At 49.5% G+C, this 22017-nt stretch overlaps 1 protein-coding gene across 3 annotated transcripts in view; it reads left to right on the forward strand.

Moving 5' to 3' along the window:
• The window catches only part of LOC125748005 (rho GTPase-activating protein 39-like), a 28825-nt gene extending 7857 nt beyond the window's left edge, over positions 1–20968 (forward strand). For 2 of the 3 annotated variants that reach the window (XM_049023780.1, XM_049023781.1), the window contains 9 exons: positions 5252–5704; positions 8709–9909; positions 12422–13019; positions 13398–13496; positions 15585–15658; positions 16861–17060; positions 17700–17791; positions 18148–18317; positions 19252–20968. In XM_049023780.1, the coding sequence (XP_048879737.1) occupies positions 5252–5704; positions 8709–9909; positions 12422–13019; positions 13398–13496; positions 15585–15658; positions 16861–17060; positions 17700–17791; positions 18148–18317; positions 19252–19446 (3082 nt within the window). In that variant the 3' untranslated portion in view covers positions 19447–20968. Of the gene's footprint in view, positions 1–5251; positions 5705–6577; positions 6734–8708; positions 9910–12421; positions 13020–13397; positions 13497–15584; positions 15659–16860; positions 17061–17699; positions 17792–18147; positions 18318–19251 lie in introns of those variants that run through there. The other variant, XM_049023782.1, reaches the window with a different exon arrangement.
• The last annotated feature ends 1049 nt before the right edge of the window (positions 20969–22017 follow it).

Raw genomic sequence — 22017 nt, forward strand, 5'->3', positions numbered from 1 at the left:
AAAAAATATCAAATATTAAAAATGTGTAAGCATGCACATCCTAAAGCTAATGCCTTGTTGAAGCATCTTTTGATTTAATTAAAGAATTAAGTCTTTTTGGGTAGGAGTCAGGGGCGGTATGGTGGTGCAGTGGTTAGCACTTTTGCCTCACACCTCTGGGACCCGGGTTTGAGTCTCCGCCTGGGCCACATGTGTGCGGAGTTTGCATGTTCTCCCCATGTCGTCGTGGGGTTTCCTCCGGGTACTCCGGTTTCCCCCCACAGTCCAAAAACATGCTGAGGCTAATTGGAGTTGCTAAAATTGCCCATAGGTGTGCATGCGTGAGTGAATGGTGTGTGAGTGTGCCCTGCGATGGGCTGGCCCCCCATCCTGGGTTGTTCCCTACCTCGTGCCCATTGCTTCCGGGATAGGCTCTGGACCCCCCGCGACCCAGTAGGATAAGCGGTTTGGATGGATGGGTAGTAGTCACATCTTGACTTGGTAATATTTGCCCACCATGCAAAAGCTCTCCAGATCTGTGAGGTTGCAAGGGCATCTCCTGCGAACAGCCACCTTCAGGTCACCCCACAGATTTTCAGTTGGATTTAGGTCTGGGCTCTGGCTGGGCCTTTCCACAGATTTAGAATTCTTCTGGTTAAACCTTCCTTTTGTCGATTTTGATGGATGCCTGGGGTCATTGTCATGCTGAAATGTGAAATTCCTCCTCACCTTCAGCTTTCTAGCAGACCCCTGAAGGTTTTGGGCCAGAATTGACTGGTATTTGGAACTGTTCATAATTCCCTCCATGTTGAGGAAAGCCCCCATTCCAGCTGAATAACAGCCCCAAAGCCTGATGCTGCCCCCACCCTGCTTCACCGTGGGTATGACGTTCTTTTGACGATGCGCAGTGTCATTTTTGTGACAAACATACCTTTTGGAATTGTGGACAAAAAGTTCAACCTCAGTTTCATTAGATCATAGTCCCACATGCTTTTAGGAGACCTGATGTGTATTTAATTTTTTTGCAAAATTTAGCCGGGCTTGGATGCTTTTCTTTTAAAGAAAAGGCTTCCATCCTGTGAACCTACCCCATGGTCCAGACATATGGAGAATATAGGAAATTGTCATATGTAGTTCTCAACCAGTACTTGCCAGAAATTCCTGCAGCTCCTTCAGTGTTGCTGTAGGCCTCTTGGCAGCCTCCCTGACCAGTTTATGTCTTGCCTTTTCATCAAATTTGGAGGGATGTGCAGTTCTCAATTACTATTGTCCCATATTCTATCTACTTTTTGATGACTGTCTACACGGTGTTCTATGGTAATTCTAATGCTGTGGATTTTTTTGTACGCGTCTCCTGACCGATACCTTTGAAACAATGAGATCCCTTTTATGCTTTGTAAGCTCTCTGTCAAACATTGTTTTTGCTATAGGATGCAACTGAGTAAATGTCCGGAAAATGTCATCAGTGCTTCAATAAAGTATTAGTTTAAGGGAGTGCAGACTTATACAGTGGGACAATTGTATGGTTTTTATTTTGCAATACAAAAACCTAGCATTTTAACAGGGGTGTGTACACTTTTTATATCCACTGTAGTAAATGATATATTGCACATTACCAACATAATTTATAGTTCATATTTAGTGACAGATTATTATTATTATTATTTATTATTATTATTATTATTATCATCTCAGACTGAGGAGGTTCTTTTTTTTTAGTCTGTTTCTACATGTGCAGATTGTCCTGACGCACCTTCCTGATGGGAGGAGTTTAAACAAAGTATGTTGAGGATGAGTGATGTCCTTGAGGATGAGTGATGTCCTTGAGGATGAGTGATGTCCTTGAGGATGAGTGATGTCCTTGAGGATGAGTGATGTCTTACTCACACAGTGAATCTTAAGGTGTTCAAGAGATGTCAGTTCAGTGTCCACAGTGGCCTGTGCTGTTCCTACGACCAGCTGCAGGGTCTTTTTGGTGGCTTTGGCTTTAGCTGCTGTCATGCAGTTAGTCAAAACGCTCTCTTTAGTGCATCTGTAAAAGTTAGCCAGCAGCTTCCGGGGGAGGTCAGCCGTCCTTAGCCTTCACAGAAAGTACAGGCGTTGTGCTTTGCCGGCTAACACTGAGATGTTGTCAAAGCAGGAGACTTCAGGAAACTTTAACCTGGAAACTCTCTGGACAACCTCAGCTTTTGATTGTTACTGGGCTGCGATTGACCTTTTTAGTAGCCCTTTAGTCCACATTAACTTATTTGGTCTTCTTGGTGTTTAAGATCAAGGTGGTGTTGCATCATGCTGTCAGGTTCTAAACCACCTCCTTGATGTATCGGACATTATATGGGGCTTTGAGTCCAGTATTATCATCCGCAAATTTAACAGTAATGTTTGATTCTTGGGTGGGTTGACAGTAATGGGTGAAAAGTGTGTAGGGGAGGGGGCTTAGCAAGCAGCTGTGTGCCATGCTGGTGTTCAGGGTGAGGGTGCAGGATGTTTACTTGTCCAACCTGACAAACTGGGTTGGTGAAAGTCCTGTAAGCAGTTGCATATGGAGGGAGTCGAATCTAGCTTGTTGATCAGCTGGCTGGGTGTGCAAGAGGGCAGCATGCAAAGTCATACAGATGCCATCCTCTGTCAACCAGTTTTCCTGGTAGGCAACCTGCTGTTGATCTAGCAACTGGCCAGTTGTCATTAAGACAGGATATCGTAGGTTTTTTTTGGAACAGACACGATGATTGTGGATTTCAGGCAGGTGGCAGCTGCACATAAGAAAGGAGGTCGAATGCGTGTAAATGCCTCCGCTGATTGTTGAGCGCAGGCCCGTAGCAGGGAACTTTAAACAATCGGGACCTGCTGCTTTCCTTATCGTGATGTGGTTGAGGGTCTGTCGCACTTCGTGTATGTAGCACCAAAGGGTCTGAGTCTCCTGTCACTGAAGCTGGCTGGAGGCTGGTAGTTTCTTTGCACGGTTCGACAAAGACAGTCACGTACTTCGGCTGGGCTGGCATGGTTGTTGGCTGGCATGTGTCTGTCATTCTTCTTGTAATCCGGCATTGATAGGATGCCTCTCTTGAGATTATATCTGGCGGCTCTATAGCCTGAAATGTCTCCTGATTTAAATGCTGCGTCCCTTCCTCGGAGCAGCTGTCTGAGTAGCTTCACAGTTCATCCCCTGGTAAACTCTAGGGCTGTCACTAACAGCTTTTTTTTTCTAAAGGTTAATCTATTGACTATTTTGTCCATTGGTCGATTTAATGTAAACTATCAGTTTTCCTCCAGAAAATCAAACTTCACCAGTTAATTTAGACTTAAGCTCCGTCATTGCAGGGCTTTAGATAATGGACGCCAGGTTTTTGGCACCATACAGACATTTTCACCCGCAATTCGATAAGCAGATTAGTAGTATGGCTATAAATATTAATGAGGTGCGTATTCTGATGTGAAAACCTAGTCTGTATAAATTTGGAGTATCGTCCTGCTTAATTTCGGTTAGCGGAGCACGACACGAGCGATAAGCATTGAGGTCGCGATGAAGGAAAAGACTGATCAGCAGCCGCAGCCTCTTTTAAAAGAGCAGATGCTGGTGGGTAATCATGATAAAGATGTTACTGGTGTGGGAGAACTTTCGCAGGTTAAAGTCTGACACGTTTTTTTTTTTTTTTGTAAATATGGTTTTCATTTGTATTTCAGTTCACAATTTTTTTCGTGTCCTTTTTCGTTTGTTTTAGTTTACGATAACGACACTGGTCCATACAAGTCCGGCTCACACACTAGAAACGTCAGCAAATGGCAAATAAGCCAAGATTTTAGCCTAAACGTTTTCACAATTATTCAATGGAGATTCTAATGTAGCAGGCAGACAACTTTATGGTATAGATAATGAATGTATTTAGCAGCTACAAGGACCAAAGATGTTAAAATGCTCTCCATTCTCATGCTAATTTAATAGTCATTAATAGCCAGCACTTAGGGTGCCTTTGCCCATTCTGACAGCCCAGAATAGGCTGGGATGTGCTTTGACCTTGTAGGCATCTTTTATGTTTCTTTAAACGTCATCAGTTTTTTTTTTCCCCTCTAGCTTTTGCAATTTTGCGACATGTTTGTACTTCGCAGATTTTACCTTCTTAAGATTCGCTTAATTAAAATTTCTGACAATGACGAAAGCATCGCCAGGGTGCTTGTTGGGTTTATTGATAGCTAGGGCTGCCACTAACGACTATTTCTATAGATTAATCTATTAACTACTTTACCGATGGTTTGATTAATCTAAATTATTTTTCTCCAGAGAATCAAACCTACAGTCTCATTTAACTTAATTTTGACAGCATCACACCGTATATCATTGTAGCGCCTCAGATGATGGACACCAGAATTTCAGCCCCATATGGATGTTTACTTATGCTCACGGTTTAATAAGCCTAAAATATTCGTGAGCGAGATGTAGTCATGGCCAAAAGTTAGTAATTTGTATAAATTCATTGTGTCCTTATGCTTATTAATTTCAGTTTGTGCTACATGGTACTTTTTTGGTGCACCGTGGAAGGATAAAGTACTGAAGTGGTGGTGAATGGAGGGACAGCTCAGCAGCCGCAACAGCTTTTAAAAGAGGAGATATTGTGGTTAAACAAGCGTGGCGGTACTTTTCGCAGGCGCTGATGGTACGCCATCGAACCTTTGCGCGATGTAAGACCACGTTTTTCTTTCTGAGAATTTAAATTGCTCCCATAATTATGTAGTGATATTGAAGGAAAACATTTATTATAACAAATCAAAGTGTCAACAGGGTATAGTTATTTTGAAATAGTGACGCTGCGTTTTCACTGTCAGCATCATTGATCACTTTGACTAATCGCGGCATGTAGTTGCCCGAGCGATAACTTTAATATTAGCCTGTGGTGGTAATACAGTGATATTTTAATGTAGACACAGAACCGTCCTCATGTTTTCATGTCTGGCGTTCCGTCGGGACAGTGGCGTGTGTGGTCTGCTGGTTCAGCTGCTGGTATCCTGAGATTCCGCCATGTCCCTGGAAAAATCAAAAGGCAGCTGTCCAAAGACATGCAGTTAGGCTGATCTTTAAACTGCCCATGCCCTGTCTGCCCCTCTGTCGGTGTCTGCGTGTGGACGTCCATGCGCCCTCGGCTTCCCGCCCATCTCAGACGACAGGCCAGTTGTAGGATGGCTGGGGAGCCATTGAGGAGAGCAGGGCGGGGGTTGCTGTGGGGACCAATCCCTGGGTGATGGGCCAGAGCTGACTCCCTGCCCCTGTGTCCCGCAGCGCCGACTGGGTGGAGATCCTGGAGCCGCGGTCCCGGCGCCGCATGTATGTCAACCTGACGACGGGTGAGTGCGGCTGGGAGCCCCCCCGTGGTGCCACTCCTCGGCCCGCTGATGGCCACCAATGGTGGGAGCTGTTCGACGGTGGGAGCAGCCGCTTCTACTACCACAACCCGGCGAGCCGGCGCACCGTGTGGCACAGGCCGCGCGGCTCCGACATCGTGCCCCTCGCGCGCCTGCAGGCCGCCAAACGCAGCTCTGAGGTTGGCCTGCATGGACGGGGCTTTGCAGGGGGCGGGGCCACCGGCATGGCCGTGGAAGGACGTCGCAAGTCCCTGCCTGGAAATGGACCTTACGCCGTGCCCCCCCTTCAAGACCTCGACAGCAACCGGGGGAGGGAGACTCCTGCCGGGGGCCCAGCAGATGGGACAGGCAGCAGGAAAGACACCCTGAGGTACCGTACATACCCCACCATCCCCGCCGGCCCCCGAATTGACCGGCATATTGTGTGCCTGTGTTTCATTTCATTTGGTTTCAAGTTTACTGTCATGTTTAGCATAGCAACATAGAACATAGAAACAGCGTTTCTCAAGGAATGTGCATTCCTGAGCTCCTTGGCCTGGTGTAATGTCACGTGATTATGGTCACCTGATGGTGACAACACAGCAATGGCTGAAAGTCCTGAACTGGGGATTGACCCTGTCATGAGGAAAGTACCTGAAGTTCTGTAAAACTCTCAAGACAGGACGGCATGCATGTGAAAATGAAAGAATGCAGATGAAGATTAAGTGTTAGATTAAGTGTTTGCGTAATAGCTTTTAGTCTAAAGAGAGAAATTGTAATATGCTCTGCTGTGCCCTACAGGGGAAAGGCTGTATTGAACAGTGCATATGATTTATAATTTTGCACTTTCACATGAGAAGTAAAAAAAAAAAAAAAATGCATTTCAGCAAAGATGTGTGCCACTGTGGCTGAGCTGACGCTGAATTCCCCGTGGCCTGGGCCATGTGATGAGTGTGAGGCAGGGCATTACCTGTCCCGTGGAGAGGTTTCCTTCAGCCCCTGTTGCTTAATTGCCTTGGAGGCAAGTAGGAATTGTCAAGGAGTTTGGCTTGGTGGGGGGGGGGGGAGGCAAAGGCAGACTGAGGAGAGTGAGCAGGGGTCATGAGAAATGTAATTTCTTTTGAAAATTTGCAGTAGGCTAAGACCAGAGTGACCACATGCAGGGGGGGTGGGGTCGATGGCTGTGGAGTGAACTGCTGAAGGAAGTGAAAGGGAGCAGCCGAGGGGGGGGTGGCTAGTGGCTGCTCTGAGAGGGAAATCGCAGGTTCTTTTCTGGGGGATTTCCTACACACCCGCCACATGTATTTATTCACCATCAAGCAGGCCGGTGTCCATTAGTAAGCGAAACCGTCACTGGAATCCTAATTCTCATTATGGTGCCTCCAAGTCGTACGTGAGGGGGAGGATTATCTCCAGACAGGTGAGCAGATTTACCCAGGGTGGGGGACATGGTGGGAGGATGGGTGTCTGTCAAAGGTAAGATAAGGACTTTTGAAGGACTTTTTAATTACTCGCTCCTCCAATCAGAGAGCGGCAAAACAGTCTGATGGCCAATGACGGCTCATTTAGGGTGTTATGGGTGAGAGAGACTTTTAAACAGCCCTGCTGTATAACAGAAACTTGGCGATGAAGGCGTACTGTGTGTCATACGGATAGCAAATTCTTAAAGTACTTATGACCCATTAATAATTTGCGGGTGAAAATGCTGGTGTATTGAGTTGGGTCGCTTGCGGTGAGAGCCGAGCTGGGTCAGGGGTGACCTTCTTAGGCATGCTTAGCTGCATCTCCTGCAGCCATGTGCCGCCTCGGTCCGCCTTTCCCTTTTTCTGTTTGATGTCGTCCTGCCTTTGCATTTCCCCCATTTGTACACTAAACTCTTGTCGTCATTAAACTAATTTAGAACCGTAACACATTTTAATATCTAGGGCAGCAATTCTGGCCACGGCGGCCTTAATTTATATGGGTTTTAAGGTTGCCGTACAGCGTATGCGGGGCTGAGGATGCAGGGGCAGCATGCGCAGAGGAGCACGCAGACGGGGCTTTCGGGTTTCCACACGGCATGTGAGGGGCTGGCGGCTGTGAATGCAGGGGGACGCGTGCAGCTACAGCATGCGCAGACGAGCACGCAGGGAGGATGGCGCTGGCTGCTGACGATGCAGTTGCAGCATGTGCAGACAAGCACACATACAGGGCTTTACAGTTTTCATACATGGGGATGGCTGCTGAGGACGCAGGTGCAATGTGAGCAGGCTGCATGCAGTCTCTATGCGCAGACAGGGTACATGCAAACACGGTATGGATAGACGGGGCATGTGGTGTGTGCAGACATGGTGCAGACTGTGGTCCTGAATGACCTGCGATCAAAACATCCTCTGTTCTTCTATTTGTGCTCCTGAGGGATGGACTCTTTAAATACTTTTGTCCGGCCTGTTTGCTTTGGTCACACATCCAGCAGTGTGGGCCTCCCCAGGGCCTGTGTGGCATTCTGCAGGTCCGATGGTCCGTTTTTGCTAGAACACTATGCTTTTCCCACCGGCAGTGTTGACATGCAAGCGGAGGGGGTGTGATTAGGCGATACACGCAGAGTGAGATAAAGGGGAATACAGAGCCCCTCCTGGAAAAGCAGCTGGATAATTCAGCGTTTAGCTGCGGCTGTCTGTCAGCCTACACAGGACTACGCAGGACTGAGAGAGGAGGAGGACCAAGGATATGAATGTGTAAAGTACAGAAATTCACTGAGGGTGGAGAGATAAGGAACTGAGATCAAGGGCAATAATGTACATAGTGCAGAATCGCTAATGCTAACTTTGCAAGGAGCATGGAAGAGTCCCAGATGAGAGCATATAACAGTGCAGCTTTATATTTCTATACATACATCTTCAAACCACTTGTCATGGTAACGGGGGCCTTGGAGTCTATCCCAGGCAGCATTGGGCACAAAGCTGGGGGGGACACTCTGGATGGGATGCCAGCCCATCGCAGGGCACACAGAACCATACAATAGGGGAAATTCCAAGCTGTAGTCAGGCTGACTGTGTCTCTTCAGACTGGGGGAGGAAACCCCTGCGCTACAGGGAGAGCAGCCCCACACGCACAGAGTTGAATGTCAGTCCCTGAGGGCAGCATGAATGTGACATATGAGGTCACTTCCTGTGGTCGAACTCTTGCCAAATCTTGTGGTATCATTTGGCATGTAGACGCTGGCTCCCACGCAGCTGGCTAGTTCTGTCTGCCATTTGGGTTTGCCCAGCCTCCCTGTGGGTACTGCACTGGTAGACTTTACCTTAATCTTAATTTTAATTTGTAATTTAGCTTTTTTCCCCCTTTTTTCATTGTAATGGATGTAGGTCAGTGTTTTTAATTTCCCAATTCCCCCTCCTCCCCCACCCCCTCAGAGAAGCGTCCCAGCGTTGGCATCCCACCCCTGGCTCCAAGGCCACCATGCTGGTAAAGGTGCACAGCATGGGCCCCACCCGGCTTTCCGGTCACACTAGTGCCCCCGCGCTGCACCAGCGCCGCAGCAGCAGCAGCGTTGCAGTAGGCTCCATCGGCGGCCCCTTGGCTGTGCCCTACCCCGTGGCCCCGGCCAGCAGGGCCCCCTCGCCCGCCGACGCCCGCCATGCCCTGCGGTTCCTCACAGTGGATGGCGGGTCCAGCCTCCGCCCGCCAACGCCCGGCCTCAGCACCAGCTCTCCGGCCAGCCCCAGCCTCCAGATCCCCCTACCGCCCTCGCCGCGACCCGGGACCGAGGCCCCGTCCTCATACGACGACCCCCCAGAGGACTTGCCCGTCTATGATGAGCCACCGGCTGACATGGAGGTGGAGGGGGCCACTCCCACATTCCTGGGCCCCTCATCAAAGACTGGCACTGGGCACCGTGCCAGGAGCCCCTCCACTGCAGACTACAGCCCTGCCGGGAGGGCCTGCATCCGGCACATGGTCAACGTGGAGCTGGCCGGTCCCCGCCAGAGCTCGCTGCCCCGAGGCCCGTCTGTCAGGGGCTCCGCCCCGCCGCCCGTACCAGGTCCGACGGGGTCCAGGGGAGCTTCCTCAGAGGGGCCGCAGTCCTGGAAGGCGGGGCCCCCCAGGAGTACCGAGGGCCGGCACAACCGGCAAGGCAGCCTGGCCTTGCAGGAGCGCCCCCCAGGGGTGGGCCTCAGCTACCAGGACTCTGGTTACTCTACGGGGCCCTCTCCTGGCCAGCGGAGGAAGAGCCGACGGCGGCCACCAACAGGGCAGGGCTGGGGGGGCTCGATCGGTGGGGGGGACCTCGGCGCCCTGAACGACAGACTGGTGGCAGAGATGCGGGCACGCTCGAGCTGTCTGGGCCCTGGGGCCCCTGTGGTGCCCCCCCCACCCCGCTCCCCACCCCGCTCCCTACACGGGCTCACCGCGGGCCCCTCTCCAGAGGATGGCGCAGTCGGCCCTCCAGGCTCACTGGCTCGTCGTCACTGCGACGTGTCCCCCACCCCCACTGCCACTGCTGATGGTGCAGGTGGGCACAAACGCACGTATGAGAAGGTGGACACCCTGGAGAAGGGCACCAACAGCCAGAGCAGCCTGTGCTCGCCGGAGAGCCCCAGCGGGCCTACTCAGGTATGTGTGCTCGTCTGCGTACATGTGTGTGTGCTCGTCTGCGTACATGTGTGCATGTGTGTGTGCTCGTCTGCGCATACGTATGTGTGCATGTGTGTGTGCTCATCTGCGCTAGTCTGCGGCTAGAATTTGGGCTTATTCTACCTTGATTGATGGTGCCAGTGTTACTTTTAGGACCAGTGTTATTGTAAACAGAAACTGACACAATTATGAACACTAAACAAAAGAAAATAATTTGTGAGCTGAAATAAAAATGAACTATATTTACCAGGAAAAAAAGTAGTGCCTACAATCTAAAGCCTTAATATGACTTATAGGATGTTGTTGTCAAAATAAAATTAACTTAAATGAGATGGTCAGTTTGATTTTCTGGGGCGAAAATAGTTGTTTAGATCAATCAGACCATCAGTAAAATAGCTGATAGATTAATCGATGGAAAAATTGTTGGCAGTCATAATGTGTGCATGTGCAGGCATGACTCTCCTGAAGCGTTCTTGTGCTTGGCTCATCAACAAAGAAACTCCAGATATGCCAGATTGTTACTGGTAATCTTTCGCTAACAAGTCCTAATCGACAGTTCCTGCTTTTATCATGTTTTTCCCTAGGAAAATGTCAATTTGTTGTTTGTTTTATTTTTAAACTAATTCCACAAATTACCTTAAGGGATGATGGACAGAGTGAACGTGAATCCCACTGTTAGGCCAATGCAGTGAGCTTCAGGTAACATCCTGCCCTGTGTGGAGTGCAGCGGTATCGCCTCATTTTGACCCACAGGTTCATGGGTCTCCTTGTGTTCCTCCTGTTTTGACTGTTCATTCAGAACTGTTTCTTTTGTGTCAGACATTTTGTAAAAAAAAAAAAAATTCACAGGCTAGTTAGGTTCATGTTAACAGTTTCATTCTAGCCCTCACGGGTTGGCCAGCCTCATTCTAGCCCTCACGGGTTGGCCAGCCTCATTCTAGCCCTCACGGGTTGGCCAGCCTCATTCTAGCCCTCACGGGTTGGCCAGCCTCATTCTAGCCCTCACGGGTTGGCCAGCCTCATTCTAGCCCTCACGGGTTGGCCAGCCTCATTCTAGCCCTCACGGGTTGGCCAGCCTCATTCTAGCCCTCACGGGTTGGCCAGCCTCATTCTAGCCCTCACGGGTTGGCCAGCCTCATTCTAGCCCTCACGGGTTGGCCAGCCTCATTCTAGCCCTCACGGGTTGGCCAGCCTCATTCTAGCCCTCACGGGTTGGCCAGCCTCATTCTAGCCCTCACCGGTTGGCCAGCCTCATTCTAGCCCTCACCGGTTGGCCAGCCTCATTCTAGCCCTCACGGGTTGGCCAGCCTCATTCTAGCCCTCACCGGTTGGCCAGCCTCATTCTAGCCCTCACCGGTTGGCCAGCCTCATTCTAGCCCTCACCGGTTGGCCAGCCTCACTTTTGTTACAATATGGTACTTGTGTTCATGTTGGCTGAAATGGGTGAGCAAGCTTTGTTTTACCTCTAATATGTCCTTTTAGTTTTTGGTTGGCATCATGCTAAGAGGTTCTCTGAACCTCTGTGATGTTGCCATCAGTAGAGCCCCGATTTGCCAGACTGTGGTGACGGCACCATTACAAAACAATGCAGCCTCATGGTTCCCTGACTCCGGCGCCCTCAATGAACCTCATTGTGAGCCTGTTCAGAGAAAATGACTAAGGGAACATTTCTGAATTTTTAATATGGTGATAGCGTAGGAGGAACAGTGGCTGGCTTGCATGGCCAGGGGGGTGGGGGGGGTGGGGGGCTCTGTGGTTGTGAGAAAGGCAGCCCACAGAGCAAGCGAATGAGTCGGCCGTACCGAGAGGACATATTTCAGGAGGCAGAGTGAAGGAGCTTCAGGTCTCCCAGGGCTGGGCTGAGGAGGGCAGCCAAGCCTCCCACCGCATGAACAGGCTGCCGCAAACGTGCCCGAGGAGGAGCCTTTGGGCCCCGAGCCTGGGCACCAGGCTGCAGCCAAGCTGTGGAATGTGAAGACCGCTGGGCAGGAAGACGGGGCACTGGGACCCATATGGCATGGGGATGGGTATGGGCTTGGGGCTAGGAGCTGGGGGCGTGGCAGGGGGCATGGGTGCAGTGGCAGTTAAGGAACTATGTTTGTGACCGAGAGACTGCTGGTTCACATTCAGCAGGGGATCGGTTATCTTGAGCAAGGCACTTGGACCAAACTGGGTGGGTAAAGAATCCTGATGCGGAAATTCACTGGATTCGTATGTCTGTTGAACTGGGTACTGTCGCACTGCAGAGTGTGGGATGGTATTAATAACCCTTATCCTGCATAAAAATGATGTGTGTTCATTAGATATGTGTAATGGCGCACACACATCCAGCCATAATCTTTTTTTCAGGTTTCAGGACAGGTTACTGGTAATAAGATCACTGGTTACTGTCCGGTCCCTGGAATCATGGTCATGCATGGAATTAGGACAGTAATTTTTGCTTGGAGTGAGGCACAGGGACTAATGCCCCCACCCTCCCCCGGCTGTCTAGGCTCCTGCGGAGTCTCCGGGACCCTTGGAGACGTCAGGAAGGGCGGGCGCGAGCTCCAGCAGGACAGAGCCCCTCAAAAATGGCCGGCGGGGAGGAGCAAGTGCTGGCCCGGGGACGTACCCCCCAGCCTGTCCTGCTGTGCCCCCGCCCCCCGACACTAGCATGACCGACTGGGCCACCAAGCACCTGAACATGCAGAAGCGTGGGCTGTTCCGGAGGCGCGTCTCCCTGGGCAGCCTGCTGTCCTGGAGCGGGGCCCCTCTGCGGGCACCCATGCTCATCACCAGCGACCGCACCATCAAGCGTGAGGCCTGCGAGATCTTCCGCCTGGTACAGGCCTACATGGGTGACCGGCCTGCCCGCCTGGACCGCCGCCATGCTGCCCTGCTGGTGGTCTCCAAGTGCTGGGTGCTGCCCGGGCTGCGGGACGAGCTCTACGTGCAGCTGGTGCGCCAGACCACCCACAACCAGCGGCCGAGCAGCCTGGCGGCGGGCTGGGAGCTCATGGCCATCAGCCTGGGCTTCTTCGCACCCTCGCCCAAGTTCCGCCGCTACCTGGAGGGCTACATCCAGCGCCACCTCGAGCCCGAATCGGAGGGTGCGTTGCCGTAATACATGCGTCTGCCTGTTCGTTTGTGGCTTAGGGACCTGTGAGGGGTTACAGTATATACATAAGATATGTATGTGTAGAGATCTCACCCCCTACGAATGAAACGCCCATGATTATACCCATAGCCACCACACTGCCCCTGTGTGACACCCCGGAGTAATGGGATTCAGCCCTCCTCTGCTGGGTATCTCTTGTAAAGCATATTCTGCTTATGCAAGTTATAAAATTAGTTCTGCAAACCAACCATTAACACCAGACACTGTCATGTTCTGCCAGATGTGTATTGTGGTTTCCAGCATTAAATGAAATAAAAGCAGGGCTGTGTATCCGGTACGTATGACACGTGTGTCCACCCTCGTCCTTTAGGAGGCGCCGATTACGCAGTTGAGCAGCAGGACATGAAGAACAAAAAGAATTCAAAGTCCAGGAAGAAGAGGAGACAGAATGTGGAAGAGGGGGAGGAGAGTAAGTGTGCCCCCCCCCCCCTCCAAGGGGGTATTCCTTCAAGCTTTGTCATCCCTCCCATAAGGTCACTGATCAAACAGCATATTCCACTCAGATTAGCTGACGACAATCAGCAGACACTGAACCTCCATGTATTTTATTACTAAATTCTTAGGAGTTGAAGCCGGGCCCTTTGGGGGCTGGGGAGAGAGGCCCTGTGAGGATGGGGAGGGGGGCAGGGTTGGGGCAACGGGCGGGGCAGGATCATTGCTGGTAAAGGGGGGGGGGGGCCTGTGAGCAACACAGGGGGTGGGGGGCAGGCCTGGGGCTTCCGCTGGCATGGCGATGAGTTCCTCATGTGGGTGCTGGAGGGAGGAGCTCTGTCCCATGATGCTTTGAGCAGAGCAGCACCCAAACACCATAATTCTGCTGAGCACAGGACTGTTCTTAACCTTCTGGTGGAGCCAAGATGAAGTCACAGTACTGTCCCCGGTGCCCGGGCAGGGAATCCAGGCCAAGTGCCACACTGAGAGCAGCTCTCTGATCCCGGATCAGTCATGCATGGGCACTGCCCCTGACTCCCCACACTCAGTGGAGCTGATCACGGCTTTGGCAAGATGGAGACCCACAGCAGTGGCCGGCGCGGAGTACCGGAATGAGGGAGCGTGCGTACGTGCGTGCGCTCACACATACAGGCTGTCGTGTGTGACCGGCCCAGTCCCTGCTCTCTTCTGACCATGAGGCATGTTGACCTTCAGTGACGGCAGAGTCCATCCCGCTGTCAGTATGCGAGTTGGTTCGTTTATGTAGAGCATCATCAAAGTGTGGGGCATCGTCGTCATTCCCCGGCCTCCACATGCCTGCTTGTCTCACCCCGATGTGCTGGGGACGCTTTGACCAGACTTGCAGTGTCATCACGCACGTAAGGCAGTCTGCATGAAGGCCAGGCCTGAATTTCCGGCGGGTTTGCGTGCGTGTTTGACAAGTCCTGGTGCTGTTACCGATCATGCCCACAGTCTGGCTCCCTCTCGGATCCTTTTGGATCTGCCCTGCACTGGTACCTTGTTCGGTCAAGTCGCATCAAGGATGTCATCCTGAAATGAGGTGTAATTTCCTGTCATTAATGCTAGAGATTGAAACCTCATGGCAGTCTGGAGTGTTCTACCCGCATTGGCCAAACGCAGTCAGTATCTGCTAGTCTTTTCTGACTGACTGGTCACGCCTAATCCGCAGTGCGCATGTCATTAACGAGGCTGTGTGGCCTCACTGCGATCATCTGTTAGATGTCGGCCTTTGGGCTTTGCTCTGAGAACCTTCCGGAATGGAGCTGCCCTCTAAGTTGTAATATTGCAGCAGCTCTGCACTGGCCCAAGGGGACTGGACTCATCTGCACTGGCCCAAGGGGACTGGACTCATCTGCACTGGCCCAAGGGGACTGGACTCCGTTTAATAACGATGCAGTATCAGCTGTACAGGGAGCACAGAGCTTGAGATTGATATCGAAGAATGAAGGCGCAAATGCAGCTAGATTTATTACTGTCACCTCCTATGTCAGCTTGGACATTTTAAATCCTAATAATAGTTCTGTAAATACATTAACAAGTAAATAACGCAGGAAAAGCCTGCTAAGACTGAAGTGTGTGCCTGCAGTGAGTGAAAGTATCACTGTTCTGCTGTTGGGGATTAGTTTTTACATGCCGTCTAATATCAGGATGTCCTCCCTGACACGGGATCCAAGGTCACCTTCTAATGTCTCATTGCAAAGATGTATGACTGGGAGGATCGGGGATTTAGTGCTTGAATGGCGAGTATTAATCGGGGAGGTTGCAGTGGTCTCCGTTCACTGGCCACATGGGATTCGGTATCTCAGATTGTATAGGGTGTGCCAGGAAATTTGGTTCACTGCACAAAGATGGTTTTGACTTGTGCATAAGCACAAAAAGCTGTAAGAAACTGCAAAACTGCTCCATGAGTTGTTGTTTTTTTTTTTAATGAAACTGTTGCGCCCAGGTTGAGAGAGGATGTCTTATTGGTCAGTCTCAAGCTACCGTGTTGCAGTCTCCTGTTCTGGGATCAGCAGGTCACCATGTGTCTCCTCCCCCACTGCAGGCCTGCCCATCAGCACATATGCAAAGTATTGTTACCGCAAGCTACAGAAAGTCGTCATCACTGGGGGCAAAAAGGTAAGAATAGACAAACAGCGGCCATTGTTTACAGAGGTCTGTACATCCGGGTGCTGGGGGCTTGAGTATTTTCAAAGATCCCAAAATGGTCAGACAAACCACCCCCATTCCCACTTAGTCTGCAGATGTAACGGAGGTCTTGGATTCGTTCCAGTCCATTGTTAGTGCGTGAGCCATAGTTAACCCTCTGAAGTGACTGGCCAGTGCAGTGCATGCTGGGAAGTTGGAAGTGGGTGATGAGCCAGTGTCCTCCAGAGATGTTCACCTCTGGAGATGTTCACGAGTCATAAAGTTCCAATTTCCAAAGTTCCGTCGTGGTTCCAATTTGACAGTTGGGTCTCTCAGCTCGCGTGTGCGCAAACAAATAAGTGATTATGCAAGTAATACTGCGAACCTCATGCTAAAAAGTTCAAATTAACGTGTGCAGTCGTGCCGCTCCTTTACACGAGTGTGGTCAGTGATATTACTGTTCAGTCCAATTATTTGCTGGCGTTATGTTTTTAATTTATTAAAAAAAAAAAAAACGTTAAATTTGAATCCGTGATGGAAATCCGAATAATTTAAGACGTAACACTACACGACAAAAGCAGGGCACAATGAAAAGGTGTGAGCGCAATTTTAGTTGAAAGGAAATACCCTTGCAAGTCAAGCTGTCAGAAATGTCAGAAATGTTTTTGGGATATACCTGATAAAATATACTTTTCGGACAAACCTGCTAAATTATCAGATTTATGTCGATCTGTGTCACGGCATAAAGACACAATGTAGGCTATGTGTAATGTATGACACAGGTTAAGCAAATCCCGTTTGAGTGGTGCCCTCTAATGTAAAGTAAAACTCGGAATAACACTGAGTCGGGTCCGCTATTTGTACTAGTGGCAAAACAGAAAAAGTGTATTAGAAATTGTTGATGTAGCCTGACCCATGCTGAGCCCACGGCCGCAGGTCGTGATGTGTTTAACGCCTTTACGATTTGAGGAGAGTTATACACTCAGTGCTTCACATGTGTAGAAATTTCAGCAGAGACTAAAATATTCATTGTTCACGAGTCACTATCAACGAGTCAGACTCGGGTCAGAGTGAAAAAATAATGAGTTGTAGATCTAGTTTGAAGTCAATTTAAGAGGAACTCTAGTCCAAGTTGCAAACTGGAGTCCCCATCACTGGTGTCCTCGTGCTACCCCCCCCCCCCCCCCCCGCAGGGTCTGCGCAAGCCCACGCTGGAGGAGATCGAGCACAGCAGGAAGGCCATCGTGACGCCCTCGCTGTTCGGCAGCTCCCTGGAGGAGGTGATGGAGCGCCAGCAAGAGCTCTTCCCTGACCGGCGGCTGCCCTGGGTACAGGTGCAGCTCTCCCAGTACGTGCTGGCGCTGGGGGGCACTCACACGGAGGGCATCTTCAGGTGGGTGTGGCGAAAGGATGAGAGTGTGGTGTGGGGCATCAGGGTAGGAGGGGAGTGCTTGTTAATCACGGATACTGGGGGTGTACACCCCCAGCACAACCTGAGACATCAGCCGCGATGATCTGAGCTCTGACCCCAGGCTACCCTATGTGTATTAGGGTCAAAAAGGCACTCAAATTTTTATGGCACTACAGTGTTTAACAAACAGGCTCAGTGGTTAAACCTCTGTGCCTGTGATCTGAAGGTTGCTGGATTGAGTCTCATCCTCTGCAGGATAGTCACATGTCTGTGGGTCCTTGAGCAGGGCCCGTAGCCCCCTGAAATGTTCCAATGGCACTTGATAAATGGCCTGATACCACACCTGGGCCCCAAATTTCACTGTCGTGTGTGTGTGTGTGTGTGTATTGTTGTATAAGGAAGAAATAGTGGAATCCTGTGTGATGTAACATTTTACCTGTTTAGTACACATGTATTCTCTGTGTGCAGCAGGGTAGAGTGCAGCTTATTAACTAGAGAAACTCAGGTTAAGGGTATACCAGGTGCTGATCTGGAATTTGAGCCTACATCTTTCAGGTGCACTCCTTAACCAGTACGCCATCTGCTGGCTGACCAGTGTTTGGGCCCCATTTTGTGTTCCAGGATCCCTGGAGACATCGATGAGGTGAACGCCCTACAGATCCAGGTAGACCAGTGGAGGACACCCGAAAACCTCTCAGATCCCAATGTCCCAGGTTAGACGTCCACCTTCATACCCACAAGAAGGGGCCCGCGTTTGTAGGGGGACTGATGTGGGGGGGGGGGGTGAGGTCAGGCTAGATAGCTGTAGAGAAGAGGAATGTTGTAGAAGAAATGGGCAACTACTAATAACCATGTGCAGACAGCCTGCAGTATGTTGGTGCCCTCTTGAGGGTAGAATTGTTACTGCAAGGCACCACAGTCCCTGTTACACCATGCGACACCAGTCCCCAGCTCAGTACTGCAGCTCATTAGCGTCTTCCCTAATTTGGGTTCCCACGGTGGCGGGCCCGTGTCTTCTTGTTCCGCTGTGTGTGACAACACCTCTTCCCCTCCTCCGGCCCACATGCAGCCTCCCTGCTGAAGCTGTGGTACCGCGAGCTGGAGGAGCCCCTCATCCCCCCTGCCTTCTACCGGCAGTGCGTCGCTAACTGCGAGGACGCTGAAGTGGCCGTCGGCGTGGTGCAGGCACTGCCTGAGCTCAACCGCCTGGTTCTCTGCTACTTCATCCACTTCCTACAGGTGGGTGACAGCCGCCAGCACTCCCCAAGGCTTCTGGGATATCGCAAAGCCAGCACTGATAGCGGTCTTAGGGACACACGTGGTAACCTGCTGGGATATGACACCGTGGGGTATATTCCTGATGGGACCTCTGAGTGGCGAGTCTGTGTACCTGACGGGGGTGGTGTTTATATACACTGTATGGACAAAAGTATTGGGACACAACTCTCAAACATTTAATTCAGGATTTATTCAGACTCACTGCCACGGGTATGTAAAATCAAGCATCTAGCCATGCAGTGAGCCCGGCCTTCACATCCAGCATCAGTGACTGACCTCACAGGTGCTCTTCTGGATGAATGGGCAAAAAGTCCCACAGACACACTCCATAAACCTTGTGAACTGCCTTCCCAGAAGAGCGGCAGCTGTAATTTCTCCATATCGATGCCTGTAAATTTAGAATGGGATGACATAAAAGTTCCTATAAGTGTAACGGCCAGGTGACCCAATACTTCTGTCCATATAGTTTACCTGACGGGACCTCTAGGCGGTTTGTGTATGTGTGTACCTGACGGGACCTGTAGGCTGTGTGTGTGTGTGTGTGTGTGTGTGTGTGTGTGTGTGTGTGTGTGTGTGTGTGTGTGTGTGTGTGTGTGTGTGTGTGTGTGTGTGTGTACCTGACGGTACCTTAGTGGTTTATCTATAGTTATTGGAGTGTAACCATAAGGAAGTAAACAATGACAGACTAGTGCCAATACGCATGTTTCATCATGACTAAACATTTAACTGCTTGATTGTGAGTGATGCTCCCAGTGGATGGGCTGCACCTCCTTGTCCTGTAATGATCCCCTCTCCCAACCCCCCCCCCAGCCTGTGATCTGAACACCATGCTTGTACTGCAGCGCAGCGGGATCATCTCCCCGCTCACCTTTCTCCGTGTTCCCTTCTTCTCCAGATTTTTGCCCAGCCAGCCAACGTGAGCAGGACCAAGATGGATGTGAACAACCTGGCCATGGTGATGGCGCCCAACTGTCTGCGGTGCCAGTCCGAGGACCCGCGGGTCATCTTCGAGAACACGCGCAAGGAGATGGCCTTTCTGAGGCTGCTCATTGTCCACCTGGACACCAGCTTCATCAAGGGGGTGGTGTGACCGGGGGCGGGGGGGAGCTGCTTCTGTCTCCCGTTGCCATAACACCCCTCCTCCCAATCAGAATGAGCTATAAGCAAAGTACATCCTCAGCACCACACAAACAGTTCTGAAGATCCAGTGGGTCTCAGAAGGGCATCTCTGCCGCTCCAGGGTGGGCTGGAGAGCCCCGCCCCTTTTCCCAGATTGTTCGTATGTTTGTTACTTCAGAACTCAATAGGTATCCATACATATGTAAAAGTGGCATTAAAGAATATCTTATTAATTTCATATTAATAAGCATATAAATTTCTATATGGGGAAAAGTCTTTGTTGAATTCACGTTTTGAAATGTATATTAAACGCAAGTCTACTGCAATGACAGCCTCTTACCACGTCTGTGTCATGCTTCTCAACCAGATTACATTTCTTAATTAGCTTGTCTTCCCATCTAAAATAGTCTGTCTGAAGTTTTAACTGAGAAAGTACTTAAACACAGCATCTGACAAAACAAAAACGAGTCGAAGTGATAACTATTTTAGTACAATCTAACGTATTCCCAAAAAAAAAAAAATCACATTTCTCACCTGCTAATTATTCCATATTTCCCGGTTTGGACATTTCTCATTGCAGAACTTTCACATGAATGGCTGTGTGAATGTTTTTAGATTTCGGGCTTTGCTACCCAAGCCCATTTCGTTAACATGGTAAATATTTTATACTTACAAATTATACTTCTTGAAGGTACTTTTACGTTTGAAGATATTAGAACGGACCTCTCCACTGCTCTTTTGTACTGAAACCAACTCCTCTTAAAAACGCGGCTTAAAAAAGCGACGCGGATTTCAGATATATTTTAAGCTGCCTGCGATCCTGGTCTTTTGGCCTATAGATCTCTCACTCCACAATCATCTCCTGACAGACATGTTAACCATCTTTATCTCCATAAGAGGCATGCTAATGTTTTACCCAAAAAAGCAGCTGTTGTAAACGTACCGAGCCCCTTGGGTATCATGGTGGGAAAAATATTATCTCGTAGTAATTTGTGCTGTCGAATTTGTAATTCGTGTTCTTGGTTAATGATTGTTACTCTCCGATTGGTGATTAATTAGAAGGAACAAATTGCGAACTCAAGAGCACGAGATCATATTCTTTTCTACCATGACACCTAAGTGGCATCGTAGGAGCGTAATCATCGATGCATTGAATGTTTTGCGGAAAAGCCGCGGATCTGGGAGCCGGTCATGCTGACACTGGTGATGAGAAGTTTCACAGACGTGGTGTGTCCTCGTCTTCCTCTTATTTTAATGTAATTGTTACAAAAAGGATGTAATCACTCTTTTGTACTTGTCGTGCTTGTATGAAATGGCTGTTTCTAATGTTTAATCGGAATGAACCAGCACCGCCTGCTCTCTGTAAATGCGCCGCTTAGGTGTCCGCCTGGTATGTGAGGAACTCGACACGCATGTAAAAGTCGATCGCTATTTCGGTGCACCCTGTTCCCTACAGTTTCATAAAAGTTGAAAGAATAAACCTTTAAAACTGATTGATTGGAATTATGGTAAATGGTTGTTTTCGGGGTTGTTTTTTTCTTTCAGGTGAAGGCAGTGTGTGTATTATATATAGATAGATAGGATAAATAAATAGGACTTTTGACATTCTTGGTTCGATTGACTGGATTCCTTAAAATACAAAGTTAGGACGGCTAGGACAAAATATTTTCTGGATGAAAACCGAATTTCTAATCTCATTTTAGAATCTATCTACCTGGGGTAACACAGCGTACAAGGCTGGGTACACCCGGGATGGGATGCCTGTCCATCGCAGGGTACATGTACAGCTTCACTGCGGTCAATTTGGAGACTCTAGTTTACCCTATTTACTGCCTTACCTTTCGATTACAGGATAAAGCCGCGCAACGCGGCGAAAACATGCGAACTCCAATCACACAGACCGCGGGAGGGACCCAAATATAAATGTAGATCCATTTTACACATTACTTATCCAAAAAGAACTCTGATGCACTGCATATTTATATTATAAAAATGTTTTCGTTAGGGTGACAGGGATTCTCCAGCTTGGCTTATATTTGTACTAAAACAGTTTATAGGCATAATAATTCAAACGACCTGGGGGATGTTTCTCAAAGTAAGATTTCTCAGTTAGGTGGATTAATTTAAACTAGAAGTCATGATTGTCCAATAGAAATGCTGCTTATGATTGTCCAGTAAGCCTTTTGGTATAACTTCTATCTTAATTTAACCTATATAACTCAGAAATCCTGCTGTAGCGAATCCTGTAGCGAATGTTTCTTCAGTGAACCACAAACGTAAGCACCTGGAGCGAAACACTACTACAACTTTGACTGAAATCAAATTCAATGGTCTGATGAAATAAAAATTGAGCTTTTTGGCAATAAACATAAGGTGGGTTTGGCAAAAAAAGAGAAGGATGGCTATAATGGAATGAACCTTATCCCAAATGCAAAATATGGTGGAGGTTCTGTGATGTTGTGGGGCTGTTTTTCCTCCAAAGGCCCTGGACTCCTCGTTAGGGTACATGGCACTATGGACTCCATGAATTACCAGGACATTT

This window comes from Brienomyrus brachyistius, chromosome 8, assembly GCF_023856365.1.
Source record: "Brienomyrus brachyistius isolate T26 chromosome 8, BBRACH_0.4, whole genome shotgun sequence".
Classification (NCBI taxonomy): domain Eukaryota; kingdom Metazoa; phylum Chordata; class Actinopteri; order Osteoglossiformes; family Mormyridae; genus Brienomyrus; species Brienomyrus brachyistius.